Source organism: Vulpes lagopus, chromosome 4 (genome assembly GCF_018345385.1).
Source record: "Vulpes lagopus strain Blue_001 chromosome 4, ASM1834538v1, whole genome shotgun sequence".
Lineage (NCBI taxonomy): Eukaryota > Metazoa > Chordata > Mammalia > Carnivora > Canidae > Vulpes > Vulpes lagopus.
The window spans coordinates 134,651,681-134,666,410 of record NC_054827.1 but is presented as its reverse complement, the minus strand read 5'-3'; the positions used below and the strand labels follow the sequence as shown (position 1 = coordinate 134,666,410).

The 14,730-nt window shown below is 50.3% G+C and overlaps 1 protein-coding gene across 4 annotated transcripts in view; it reads left to right on the top strand.

Moving 5' to 3' along the window:
- Positions 1-2,863: 2,863 nt before the first annotated feature.
- Positions 2,864-14,730, top strand: part of TBC1D1 (TBC1 domain family member 1) — a 239,014-nt gene continuing 227,147 nt past the window's right edge. The window contains exons 1-2 of one of the 4 annotated variants that reach the window (XM_041753548.1): positions 2,864-3,066; positions 13,954-14,461. In XM_041753548.1, the coding sequence (XP_041609482.1) occupies positions 14,045-14,461 (417 nt within the window). In that variant the 5' untranslated portion in view covers positions 2,864-3,066; positions 13,954-14,044. Of the gene's footprint in view, positions 3,067-3,133; positions 3,582-13,953; positions 14,462-14,730 lie in introns of those variants that run through there. The other 3 variants (XM_041753547.1, XM_041753549.1, XM_041753550.1) reach the window with 3 other exon arrangements.

The window sequence follows — 14,730 nt, the reverse complement described above, 5'->3', positions numbered from 1 at the left end:
GAACCACCTTACCGTCCTAGGGTTCTATCCAGCATAATTGTAATTTTTTGCTTTTATTGATGCTCATTTTAGAAATAGGCCCACTAGTGAAGAACTCTTACCTTATTACGAATATTTAGAAATTAGGTTATCATAGCAATAATAGTTTGGGTTCCAAAATACTATGAACATTTCAACAACTGATCGATTTAATAATATTTTTATTTTTATTTTATTAAAGGTCTCTTTCCTACATTAACCAAAGCTTTTTCACTCCAGATTTATATATGGTTCCCTTGCCCTTTTAAAAGGAAAATGGCCTCTGTGTTTTCTTTCTGTCCCTGGGCTTCCCAGTTGATTTAGTGGCATCACTGGTTCACAATTTTCTAGAGCTCCATAGCCATCTTTAAGCTGATAAAAATGTTCTTGGCCTTAACAATGAACAATTACATATGCTGCAAAGGACTACATTAAGGGAGAATCTATAGGGGAAGTCCCCAGAAGAATGATTCATGGCAGGATTTCAGGAGGAGCTAGAGGTCCAGAGGTTGTCCACACAAGGAAATGACCCTTCCCTAACCCAGGGTAGGGTCAGGGCAGGCGGTCATTTCCCACTAAGTTGTAACTCTTGAGCTGCAACTTGCTAGATTTTAGCAGTGGGGTGGGAAAAGGTTTCGCCCCTCCACACCACAAAAATATGAGAGACTTGGGGTCTAGGCCCACCTCTGCCCCTCACCCGTCTCACTTTCTACCTTGGTGACCTGATGAGCATCCCATCTGGCTGCCTGCCTGTACTAAGTTTTCCTGCACTCTGGAACTGGGGGTGTGGATGGAGTAGTGGTGAAGGGGGCTAGTGAGGAAGAGCAAAGGTTGTGGGGTGGCAGGTGGGAGGGGGTTCTGCATGCAGTGCTCAGCCTTGGCCTGACTCCACCTCCCAGGGGGTTAGTGGCTAGCACGCAGGGTTGTTCGGTCATAGTTTCATAGTTTCGATCATCGCCTGGCAGGATATGATAGAAGGGCAGTTTGGGGGTGTCAGTGAAACGGATGACCGTGTACCTACCTTGACATCCTAGCACTCTGGTGGTAGGTGTGTTCAGAAGGCTGCTGCAAAGAGGGAAAGAGAACTATATAGGGGAATTGGAGATAAAGATATGAAATAATCATGGTGTGATCCAAGAGACAACAATATGGCTTAGCTGGCTTATTTGGTCCTTATAACCTCATGAAGAACAATGTCCATAACCCAATAAAGGTCATAGTCATTAGAGTACTGATGTCTGTATATATATTTGTCACCTCTCTTTAAAAATTCAAAGCTAAAGGGATCCCTGGGTGGCGCAGCGGTTTGGCGCCTGCCTTTGGCCCAGGGCGCGATCCTGGAGACCCAGGATCGAATCCCACGTCGGGCTCCCGGTGCATGGAGCCTGCTTATCCCTCTGCCTGTGTCTCTGCCTCTCTCTCTCTGTGACTATCATAAATAAATAAAAATAAATCTTTAAAAAAAAATAAAAAATAAATAAAAATTCAAAGCTAAGGACACAAATGCCTGTGCTATAACACAGAATGAGCTGATGCTACGAGAGAGGTACACAGTGGCTGGAGAGAAGTGTGTTACAAGCAGCTTTGGATCTGGGGGGGCGGGGGGTCCCAGCACCGCCAAGAGGCATTAACCTCTTAGTTTCCTCACTAGTCAAGTAGGATTTAATAACCTCTGCACAGCAGAATTCTTGTTAGGATTACAAACAATATATGTCCAGCACCTACCATAGCCACTGGCCCCGGCTATGAATAACAGCCACTGCTTTTAGGAGTGTTTCAGAACAAGCCGCGCATAACACTTTTGTGTCCCCCCGAAATACACCTTCCCTGGATGGGCGCATCCAGAGGAACGGGATCAAGGAATCCCATGGGGGAGATCTAATCAAAAAGGCTTCAAAGAGCCTCAGTCAACTTCTAAGAACCCACCGGTAGGGCTTGGGGAGGGGAGAACCTTGGCTTTCTATTTACCTCCCAGCCGCGGTAATGAGAGCTGCTGCCAGAAACCGAGGTCTACACTGGCGCCAGCGTGCTAAGTAAGCACTCGACACGCACTTTCCCACTTTGTCCTCGCAGTCGTCCTCCCAAGCGTGCAGCCGCCCCATGTTCCAGGTAAGGGAATGGAGAACCGCGGTGCAGCAGCTTGCCGGGGCCAACCCAGTGGTGCAGCTGGGATTTGGGTTTTAAGTCCAACTCCGCTGTCCTAACTCTCAGCCACTTCCCTAAAGTCAGCTTCCAGCTACACTGAGCAAAAAAGAAAAAAAAAAAAAAATCCTGCAAGAGAGGCCGCCTGGCTCCTCCACCGCCGCCGCCTCCTGTGGCTGCCCCCGCCGCGCCCCGCATCCCACGGGGTCCCCTTGCAGCTCACTGGTCCCTGCAGCCGGGGCCGCGTCCCCCACCTGCCCCAGATCGCCCCGCTCCCCCTGGAGGGAAGCTGCCCCCAGGCCCCCGCTGGGACGGGCATTGGCAGGTGTGCGGGGTTCCTGCGCCCGGCCATCCCCGAGCCCCCGTCTTGGTCCCCAGGGCGCGCTCCACACCCTGAGGCCCGCGTCCCCGGGCCCCCCCTAGGGGATGCGGGGGGGACCCGGGGGGGCCCGGGGGGTGCGCGCGCTGGAGCCGCGGGAGGGACACGCGCCGGGTCAGAAAGGGGGTGACCGGGGTGCCCTGGGGGGGGGCGACGTCTCAGCCTTCGCTCCTTGCGCCCCCGATTGTCCAGCCCGGCCGGCCAGCGCCCCGCAGAGCCCGGCGCGGGTCGCTCCCTGCCCTAGGGCCGAGGGGCGGGGCGGGGCGGGGCGGGCCGGGGGCGAGGCCGTCCTCCGTCCTCCCCGTGCCGGTCTGGCGAGGTGGCAGCGGCGGAGCGCGGCGGGCAGGGCCACCTGCACCTGCTACGAAGCGGCGGCCGGGCCCGCGCGTGCGACCGCACCTCCCGCCGCGAGCGCCTCGGTCACGCGGGGCCCGGGCCTCGGATTCCGCGCGGCCGGCGGGCCAGGCCCTGCGCCCCGGCTGCTGGGGCGGCGCCCGGACACCCGCACCCCCGCCCCGCCCGGCAGGGTGAGGATGGGCCGCCCGCAGGGGAGAGGCGGGAGGGCCGGGCCGGGCGGCCGCGGCGGGACTCGCCCGTCCCCTGTCCCCGCGGGCGCACGGGGGGGGGGGGGGGGCGGAGGGGGAGGGAGGGCGCCGCGTGCCCCGCTCGGGCCCCCGGGGAGCGAGCCTGGCGATCCCGGCCTCTGCCCCCCCTCGCCTCCCCCGCGCTCGCCCTGCCGGGGAGGAGGAAACGCGAGCCGCGCGCAGACACCTCCTCCGCCTCCTCCGCCTCCTCCGCCTCCTTCGCCGCCGTCGCCGCCGAGCCTGTTGCTGCCGCCGCCGCCGCCGCCGCGGGACCCGCCGCGTCCTCAGCCCGGTGAACGCGAGGCGGGAGCGGGGCGCAGGGGACCCCCCCGGCCCCCCGCCGCGGGACAGCGCGGCCCGGACCATGGGCGCCCCGCCCGCCCCGGCCCGCCCCGCGCCGCGCGCGAGCACCTGCGCGCCCCGGCCGGGCCCCGGGCTCTGAGCGCGCCGCGGGCCAGGTGGGTGCCTCCCCGGGCTGGCGCCCCCCGCGGGGCCCCGGCCGCCCCGCCCCGCCCCCAGCACGCCCCTCCCGGGCCCGCGAGGCTGCAGTCCCGCGGCCCCGGGGCGTAGCTGCTGTGCGGCCGCGCCGGGGGCTTCCGGGGCCCGGGGGGTGCGTTGCCCCCTGCTTGGACGAAAGTGAAAGCTTCAAGCCCCCCGCCGCCCGGGAGCTCCTCCTGCGGCGCGGGGCGCCCTCCTCCTGCCCCCCCGCGGCCTCCGCCCCGCCAGACCTCTCTGGGGCTGTGGGGTGCGCAGGGCGAGCGCGCGGGGCGCGGGCGGGCACAGGGAGCCCCTCGCCACCTTCCCAAGTTCACGGTACTCCGCGGTGGTAACTTTGGCAGCTCCACGCGCGCACGTTTCTTTCTGTGGGCACGTCCCGCGCCGGCCCTCGTGAAACCCTCCCTAATTGTTTCTCGCAGCTTCCTTCCCGGCCCTTCTGTGATCGGGAGACCCCTGGAACTCGGTGGCGCGCGGCGGCGGTGGTTTTCGGGAGGCGGTTTCCTTTGACATCCCCCTAGAGGTGGCTTTACCTGCTATTTTGTTTGAAACAGGCTGTTCTCTGTAGGTTGCTTAAAAAGGAAAAGAAATTGAAAGTGATGGTTGTCCCTCCCCTCCTCGGAGTACCTTCCTGGCGTTTAATGGGTGAGCTGTAGATCTCGTTCCTCTGGGATGCTTGGATGGTTCCGTGTATTGATAGCATCAGACGTTGAAAGAGCGTTTTTAAGTGGCCTGGTCTACATGGGTCACACCCAAGACCCTCCGCTGTCTCAGCGAGCCCCAACTTCAGAACTTTTCGCACTGTGCTTAAGCAGGACTACAGAGGCCTTGGTAGAAACCCCTTCTTTTGGAAAGCAGGAATTCATTCTCTGCCTACATTTGATGGGATTGGTAAGAGTTGGAGCATAGCCAGCTTCAAGTTTTGTTGTTTTTTGGGGGTGGGGGGTGGGGGCCTGCTGTGTGTGGGAGGGGCTGGGGTGGAAGACTGAATGCAGACTTGTTGCCCAGGCCGGGGAATCCACCTTGCTAAATGACTCCCCTGTACTTCTGAACACTTCATGTTCTGTTAGTCTGGGTCAGGGATCCCTGAAACCAGCCTTAGTGAGGTGGCTTCTCTCGCTTGGGGACCAGGAGTTCCTCAGGATCAGCTCCTGCCTGAGAATCCTGAAGCCTGTCTAAAGGAATTAGAACATTGCATGAAAAAAAAAGTTTGTATAAAGAAGGATTGACTGCTTTTGCAAACAGGTGTTTTAGAACTGTTTAAAACGGAATGTTTATCACAGTCTTGAATCTCCCTGTTTCTTTCTTTTTTTTTTTTTTTTATCAAGTTATAGGGAAATAAGGCCATGAAGAGGGGTTTCTCCTTAGATTTATCTCTAGGTAACGGCTGATGTAATAAGAGCTACTGGACGGTAGACACAGCTGTGAATTACAGGGTGTCCTGTGAAATGTTTAGGGGATATTTCCTGAAGTGAACAGAAGAGGAGGATCCTGAGACTATTAATTGAGTGCGAGGAGATGGAAAAGGGACTACGTGTGGCTCAAAGCAGGAAATAAAAGTATCGGGTGATGACTAAAATAAAGGTCTTTATGTTGATTTGTCCAGCCATTTGTAAACCAGTAAAATAGGGGGAAAACTCATCATGGTATAAATTGCTAACGTCAAATTAGAGTTTTGCAAATGGGGCTTCCTGCCACTGTCTTTCCCACTGAGAGGTCTGGGGATTTCCCTTTTCACTGCCATAGCATTCTTGTTGGGTGCTGTCCTACCAGTATTGGGATGACATTAATTGTCCTAGGTGGTACTGGAGGGTCTGGGGAGGAAGTGGGTGACTCGGAGGAAATGCAACTTGCCTCTTCTTCCTCATTACCCAGCTCTTGACGATCTTTGCCCTGCATTTGCGGAGAAAGCAGCCTCCACCAGAGAGGCTGCATCACAATCAGGTGGACTGCTGTGTGGAGCCAGGTGTGGGTGGGTGGCTCCTTTCTGCCAGGCCTTCTGGAACCTTCTAGGGCGTAGGACTGGGTGAGCAGCAGGGAGTGCTGCACCAGGCGGCCTGGCGCTTACCTGTTCCCCATCCACCCAGCATGTCTGATCATTATGGTGCCAGAAGTAGGGATGCCTGCTTGAGAGGACCCTGTCTTTGAATATACTTTTAATTTTATCTTGTCAAAAAGGCAACTCCCTCAGGCCCCTTTTCTGCCCGTCACAGCATTTCTCTGAAGTCCCCCAGCCTCTGCTCTTTACATCCCCCAGATGACCTACTCTGCTTCTGTGTTGGTGTAGTTGGCTTTACCCCTTCCCCTGTCTCCTGGGCTGTGCTTCTCAAGTATAATGGCCACAGAGCCCCCAGTATGTGACATGTTTTCCGGCCCTCTTCTTTTCTTGATCATTAAAACTTGGAGGATCAGAGTCTGTGTGGGAAGGTGCCCGTGGTTCCACTCAGCAGACAGGCAGCCCTGGGTTCGAAGCCCCCTGGTGATGATAGCAGAGGCTGTAGGTTTTCAGTGCAGAACTGACACCTTACAAATTGCCTTAACCGACTTTTATCTTCATTTTTTCCTTCCCAGCCCCACGTTCCAAGAAAAAGATTTTTAAACCAGATTCTTCACAAAGGACATGAGGGTTTCCATTCTCGCAATTTTTGACATTTTCAAGCTGAGATTTCCATTTGCTGGGTTCTTAGATTGAAGGGCACTGTGTCCCTTTTCAGGTTTTCGAATGTTTAGAAAAGGATTCGTCATATTTGGGCCATATGAATAATCTTGACACTTGGGTTTCAGTAAAGCTGTGCAGGATGTAGGAAGTATGTTTTAGCGCCAACAAAGAGGCATTTAATTTGAGTGTGCCTGTATCCTTTGTGACAAGCAGTAGTGTTTTTCTCTTAAAAAGAGAGCGTACATATTTAACGACACATTAATTCTGATCAGTAAATCTAAGTTTCCAAAGTAGGTAAGTAGTTGTGAGTTTGTTGTCAAACTTAATGAATTTATACAAGTAAAGTTCTGAGAATAGTGCCTGATACATAGTGAGCATTCAGTAAATATTGCTTATTGCTATTATTATATTTATATCTTTTACACTTCTAAGGTATAATTTGGACATCATATTTAGATTAATGAGACCAAGCAAAATTCAGATAGAAAAACAAGCCAGCTAATTCCCAAAAAAGATATTTTAGAGTTATTCTCTTCTAGAGATATTTATATCACAAAGAATAGAAATTTGGGCATAAGACAAATCCTGTCTACACCATTAGCCAGGAGACCCTTATGAAAATGGGGATGAGGATCCCTGGGTGGCTCAGCGATTTAGAGCCTCCCTTCCGCCCAGGGCGTGATCCTGGAGTCCCGGGATTGAGTCCCACATCAGGCTCCCTGCACGGAGCCTGCTGCTCCTTCTGCCTGTGTCTCTGCCTCTCTCTATGTGTGTGTCTCTCATGAATGAATAAATAAAAATTTTAAAAAAACAAAAACAAGAAAATGGAGATGATAAAACATACATCTCCAAGTTGTAAGAATTCAGAAGATCATATATGTAATGTCCAAGAAGAGGTACAATGTATTGGTCAATAAATATTCCTCTAGCAAAGCAATTAAGAGCAGGTGGAAAGTCTAGACGGGAAGGACCTGGGTTCAAAACCTGGTTCTGCCATCTGCTGCTGGTATGACCTTGGGCAAGTGACCTTACTTCTCTGTGCCAGCCCCTTCTTTCTCATCTCTTATCTGAAGATTGGCACTGATAATGGTAAAAATCCACCAGAGTCCTTATTTAGATATGATAATAATAGTCTTTATTGTCCAGGGATGTTGTGAGAGCTCTATTAGTTAACAGTCACATAGTGAGTACTATTAGGTTATGTGTTAAAATTATTATTATTATTACCTTCAGGAGAATAACAAAGCAGCCGTGCAAGAGGGAGGGATATTCATGCTCCCTGAGGGCCAGCAAGGGCCCCCACCCCTCTCTCCTGTGCCACAAAGTAGAAGAGAATACAGGAAGTGGCCATGGCATCCTAGAGGACGAGGCTTAAGTTGGCTCTGATCCATGTAGGAAGGAAGTTATTCAAAACATCATTACTTTATGTGTCAACTTAAGGCCGGAGCATCCTTGATGATGAAGAGGTTAGATCCGTGGGCTCCAGGAGCTCCGCGTGGTGGCTCTGGGAGAAGCTGCTCTGATGGGGTGGGGTTCTGGGACAAATAGTGCAGCCACGCCCCACGTGATCCCACTGCGTGAGATTAGAGGATTCAGGTGGCAGAAAAATTCATGCCCACTCTATCTGGGCTAAAGAACAGGAAAACTAAACCACTGATCTGTAAGGGGGAGTGAATAGCTATCCAGGGGACTCCCTGCCCATCCTGGGGGTCCCTAACAACTGGCCAGTCTTAGCTGGTCCCTAACCTGGCTTGGAGCTAGAAGCTTCAACACGGCTCCCTTTATCCCCCTTTTATTCCCTCCTGTCCTCCCACCAGCACTCCGAGAGGGTGACAGCTGAGTCTGTAGTGGCTGTGGTATTGCTGGCTTCTGGAAAGTCCCCATCCTAGTCCCCTTGGTTTGCTGGGAGGGCACAGAGGGGGGCTGGGAAGAGAGGGGGTTCCCAGCGACGGCTTGCTAACTCCCACCATCTCTTCTCTCACTTCCTGATCAATTAGCCCCATTCTCTCTTCCTGTCCCTCCCCCACATTTGTATTCTTGACAGGAAGACGAGAGCAGCTTTCCATCCCCACACAGTGTTGGGGACATTTGGTATTAGACATTATGAAAAATTAGAGTTACCCGATAGAAGACAGCTCGAGGATGATCTTGTTCCATTCTCTTATGAGAATAAACTTGAGATTTGGAGAAGTTAAGTGACTCGTCTTCTCAGCTTCACACTGGAAAGTGTTTTCATCAGGAAACGTAGGTCCTCTGCAGCACTTGGATGGCAGTCAGTGACCGGATTGTCCTCATTCTGTCACCCAACTTGGACAGGCCTCTTAGCTTCTCCACAGCCACGTTTCCTCATTTCAAATATAAGGGAAATTACTAAAGAGCTTAAAAGGACATTTCCAGCTTTCAGAATTTATAATTCTACGTGCATGCCTAAAGGGATGTTTGACATCCCTTGACACAGAAGGACTCACCAACAAGGTGAGGGCAACTGTTCCAATAACAGCATATGTGATAAAAGTGGTTGGGGTGCCTACCATGTTTAGGGACAGTGGTAGGCAGGGATTGTGTAGTGTACAGACGGTCTCTGTGAGGGACAGCTGGTGCACAGGTGAAGCTACCAGCAAGAACACAGCTGGAAGTTCACTGGAATAACAGATTCAGTATTTCTTACTGAGGGTAGGAGGCACACGTGCCCTCTTTGAATGGGTGGTTCTACCTCGGATGGTCAAGGTTGCATGCAAATCCTGTGGACTGAGACGGCTTACAAAATAATCTAATGCTGTCTTAGTATTACTTGAGTAGGTCATCTGTTTCACAGAACTTTTTTTTTTTTTTAAGATTTTATTTATTTATTCATGAGAGAGGCCGAGACACAGGCAGAGGGAGAAGCAGGCCCCATGCAGGGAGCCCGATGCGGGACTCGATCCCCGGTCTCCAGGATCAGGCACTGGGCCGAAGGAAGATGCTAAACCGCTGGGCCATGGGGGCTGCCCCTCACAGAACTTTTTATTGGAAAGTAGTACAGACAGGGGTGCCTGGGTGGTTCAGTCGATTGAGCATCTGCCTTCAGCTCGGGTCATGATCCCAGAGTTTCCGGATGAGTCCCCCATCTGGCTCCCTGCTGGGGGAGGAGTCTGCTTCTCCCTCTACCCCTCCCCCACTCATGATCACTCTGTCTTTCTCTTTGTCTCTCAAATAAACAAATAAAACCTTAAAAGTAGTACAGACAGTTACCTAGTCTAAGTTACCAAGAATCTTACATTAGCAGATCTGAATTGCTGATAAATAATTAGGGCTATCTTTGGGGCAGAACTTAATTTTATTTTTAAATTTTTATTTACGGGGTACCTGTGGGGCTCAGTGGTTGAGTGTCTGCCTTCAGCTCAGGGAGTGATCCTGGAGTCCTGGGATCGAGTCCCGCTTTGGGTTCCCCATAGGAGGCTCCTTCTCCCTCTGCCTACGTCTCTGGCTCTCTCTGTGTCTCTCATGAATAAATAAATACAATCTTTTAAAAAAAGTTGTAAACTTAAGTAATCCCTATACCCACTGTGGGGCTCGAACTCATGAGATCAAGGGTCACATGTCTTCTGACCAAGCCAACCAGACATATTTGTTCATTTACGAGTGGTGTTAAGGACCAATTGGCTTTTTACAGAGAAACAAAGAATGTGCCATAGCTTGTTCAAATGAAAATGAGAGCTCTGCACATTTAAATAGTTTCGTCAATGTCTAATTTGGTAACTGGTTATTTATTAAATGTTTGAAATTCTAAATTGTGTAAATTTATTTTGCACTGTGGATATATTGCCTTCCAAGAAAACGGAAAATAATTCTGTATATTGTTGCCACCATATTAATAATTGCCTCATCTACACTAATTGGTAGATCTCAGGTCTCTCCTTTGTAATAATTCTAGTACTTCTTTAAACATGTCTTGGGATTAGCGGCTGTCAACAGTTAGAACTTGAAGCAGATTCAGTTACAGGAGTGGAAGTTGAGCCAGACATTTAATGCCACTCTCACCAGGTGAGAGGGAGAAAAAAGAAGAGAGAGAGAGACCATTAATATGGGGTTATATGAACTTCAAGTCTGTTTTCATCATCAAGAGAAGTTGTACTTTAAAGGAGACGAGATGGGGAATATGTTGCCATGAACTCTGTTGGAGCTCGAAAGTATTGGTTTCCTTCCGAACTTTTGAACATTCAAAAGTAAAACCTAGCTCTGAACTGTGTTCAAATCCTATTATAAAAATCCAATCTGATATATGCATATGTGTCATGTAGAGTTAAATGAGTAGACCTCAGTTCTATTTCAGAAAATGTTTAGAATTTGTGGGTTTTTTTTTTTAGATTTTATTTATTTATGCATGACAGACACAGAAAGAGAGGGAGGCAGAGACAGAGGCAGAGGGAGAAGCAGGCTCCATGCAGGGAGCCTGATGTGGGACTCGATTCCGGGTCTCCAGGATCACGCCCCAGGCTGAAGGTGGAGCTAAACCGCTGGGCCACGGGGGCTGCCCAATGTTTAGAATTTGAATATTGAATATATTCCGGGTTCATACACAGCCATCTTTTCTCTTATTTCCTCACATGGAAGGAAGCAAGGGAGCACCCTGGTCTCTTTATGAGGATGCTAATCCCATTCATAAGGACTTCAGTCTCATGACCTAATCATCTCCCAAAACCCACCTCCAAATATGGTCACATTGAGGATTAGGATTTCAATATTCAGTCTGTAGCAGTGACTCTTTGGCCTTTGGCTTGGCCAATAAAATAGTGATGCTCTTTACAGAGATAGAGTTTATGGGAAGCAAGAGAAGTTCTGGGAAGGGAGGTGGTGGGACTGAGTTAGTTTAAAAAATAATAAACTTGAGGAGCACCTGGGTGGCTCAGTGGGTTAAGCATCTAACTCTTGATTTCGGCTCAGGTCATGATCTCAGGGTACTGGTGGTGGGGATCAAGCCCTGCGTGGGGCTCTGGGCTCAGTGGGGAGCCCACTTCTCTCCCTGACCCCCTCCCCCTGCTTGCACGTGCATTCTCTCTCTCTCTCTCTCTCTGAAAGATAAATCTTTAAAAATGACTAAATTGAGGCTGAGGTGCCTCTAGGCTATCCAGATACAAATATTGAATGGTCTGCCCTGATCTAGATCTCAGGAAGGAGGTTCAGTGGGAGACATAAAAGTGGGAATCATCAGGGTATGTGGGGTAGAAGACATTTTTTTTGCAGGACTCAAGAGGATGGGTGGAGAAACAGCAGCAAACTCTCCCGTGCCCACCTGTGACAAGCAGCCCAAGCCCTCCAGGCCTCAGTTAGGTCACAACTATGGCAATACTAGTAGTCTGTGGCCGAGGCTAGGGTTGGAGATGAAGATGGAATGAGATGATACTTGCAATGTGCCTGGAGTGCAAAAGTAAGCTGCTCGCAGCAGCAAGAGCATTAGAATGTGGTTGGGGACACCTCAGCCATTAGGACACCTCAGCCATTAGGTGAGACTGTCCAAAGAAAGCAAGTGGAATGAGGAGAGGGGATGCAGTTAGATTGGGGTGGAGGGTGGAGGGGTGGGGAAAGCCACCAAAGAGCCTGGAAAGAAGTAACCAAAGAGATAAGAGGAGCAGCAGAAGGGTTTCAGGCAGGAAGGAGTGGTCACCATAAGGGTTTGAAGCCCGAAGGAGTAGTCACCGTTGAGAAATTCATCAGAGAGGACAAGGCACGGGCACCTGGGTGGCTCAGGGGTTGAGCATCTGCTTTTGGCTCAGGTCATGATCCTGGAACCTGGGATCGAGTCCCCCATCAGGCTCCCCGCAGGGAGCCTGCTTCTCCCTCTGCCTGTGGCTCTGCCTCTCTCTCTGTGTCTCTCATGAATAAATAAATAACATCTTTAAAAAATTAAATAAAAAAATTAAAAAACAAAAACAGACACAGCAGTTAACGACTAAAACACCCCCTTTGGGTTTTACAGCCAGAAGATGTAGATGGCCTCAATGGGAGCAATTTCAAGGCAGAGCCAGTGCATCTATCAGGTCACAGTCGAGACATCAGGCCGTGGAGCAGAAAAGCCAGGAAGAAAGCTGTGTAGGGAAGAAAGAATTGTAGCTCGGGAGGTTTGAGGTTAAGGGAAAAAAATTTTTTTTTCCCCAGATGGGAGAGACTTCATTCACTTGTTCACAATGCTATCGAGCTTCTGGTGTGAGTCAGACACTGCCAGGCACTGGGGCATGACAGTGAATCAGACGGATGCGGCCTAGAGGTGCCCAGGGAGTACGTGAGGGAAGGAAGACCCGGCCAGCAGGTGGGACAGGACGGGGCTGCAGATCCTGGGGACAGGTGGGCTCTGCACAGGAGGGTTTTGTCACCAGTGGAGCAGGAAGGCGTTAGGATGCATCAGATGCGATTGTTGAAGGTCACCCTTAGAGGGGGGACGGCAGGTGAGAGAGTTTGGGTCCGTGGGAGCAGCACCTTCTACGGATGAGGAGAGAGGCAAAGTGTGGGCGTGGCGGCTTGTAAAACGTGAATTAAATGAAGCAATATTTATGGCGATATCTGGAGCGTAACTGGCACCAATTACATGTTAATGGAATTTGAATTCACGTTCAGAACCTCTGGACTATGTCAGGGAGAGCCTTTAAAAACTTACGTAGTATCATAATTGAAAAGATCAGTTGTTGAAAACTGGTCTGGTCCCGTAGACTATGATAATGGATAGCCAATATTTTTTTCTCTCTGGATTGTTTTTGGGGAGGGTGGAATCACCACTACTGAATTTGATTATCTTTAAAAAAGTCCTTGAGGGCTACCTGGCTGGCTCAGTCCATAGAGAAGGCAATTCTTAATCTCAGGGCTATGAGTTCGAGCCCCCGGGTGTAGAGCTTACTTAAAAAAAAAATTCCTTGGGCATCCTGGGTGGCTCAGTGGTTTAGTGCTGCCTTCAGCCCAGGATGTGATCCTGGAGACCTGGGATCGAGTCCCATGTCGGGCTCCCTGCATGGAGCCTGCTTCTCCCTCTGTCTGTGTCTCTGCCTCTCTCTCTCTCTCTCTCTCTGTGTGTGTGTGTGTGTGTCTGTCATGAATGAATAAATAAAATCTTTTTAAAAAATTCCTTGAAATACATGTTAATAGAATGATATTTAAAGGTATCGGAGCAGGACTATATTGCTTTCTGTCCTTGCCTTCGCCAGCTCTGTAAGGCTTACAGAGGTTTAACAGGAGTTTACTGGTGGGATCTCTGTAACCTGTAGTGTGTGTGGCACTTATGGCATCCTCGGGTTTTATATAAGCACATTCTCGAGAAGGCTCTTTCTAGGCCAAGCACCTTGTTTGAACTATTATCTGTTCCTTTTTTTTTTTTTTTAAAGGTATATTTTTAAATTTTTTTTTTATTTATTTATGTATTATAGTCACAGAGAGAGAGAGAAAGAGAGAGAGAGAGGCAGAGACACAGGCAGAGGGAGAAGCAGGCTCCATGCCCCGGGAGCCCGACATGGGATTCGATCCCGGGTCTCCAGGATCGCGCCCTGGGCCAAAGGCAGGCGCTAAACCGCTGTGCCACCCAGGGATCCCTATTATCTGTTCCTTTCTGTTTTTGAGTTCCAGGCTTTTAAGTTCTTCTGAAATAATAACTCTTCAAAAGTAGCTGTTGCTGTGATTTCATTAAATTCTAATGCCTGTGTTTTCTCCCCCAGGGTTCTCCCTCAGAAGCACACCAAATAGATTGCTCGTTCTAAAATAGAAAACAGTGGCAACGTTTTGCTGAGTTTCCAGACGTTTCCCAGGATGGAACCGATAACATTCACGGCAAGGAAACATGCGTTCCCTAACGAGGCCTCGGTGGACTTCAGCCTGCAGCTGGTGGGCTCCCTGCCTGTGCATTCCCTGACCACGATGCCGATGCTGCCCTGGGTGGTGGCCGAGGTGCGAAGGCTCAGCGCGCAGGCCTCCAGAAAGGAGCCTGGGACCAGGCAAGTCCGGCTTTGTGTGTCACCCTCTGGTCTGAGATGTGAACCTGAGCCAGGGAAAAGTCAACAGTGGGATCCACTGATCTGTTCCAGCATCTTCGAGTGTAAGCCCCAGCATGTTCACAAACTGATTCACAACAGTCACGATCCAAGTTACTTTGCTTGTCTGATTAAGGACAATGCAGCCAGTCAGCAGAGTATCTGCTACGTGTTCAAAGCCGACGATCAAACAAAAGTAAGTGGAAGTGGGGATGAAAATGATTGAGGTGTAGCAGGATGGCTTTCATTGTGTGGGGGTCAGGACGCTGACTGTACGTATACTAGAATGAATGAATGAATGAGATAGTGCTGTGGTCATACATAGGTTATTTCATTGGGTTTTTGGTTATGGGGGTAGGTTTTTTTATCGTTTGGAAGAACATTTGATAACAGATATTGGGAATTCTGAGTTCAACAATTCAACAGAGAAATCTGCCTCAACTTATAAATAAGAGCTGAATTGTT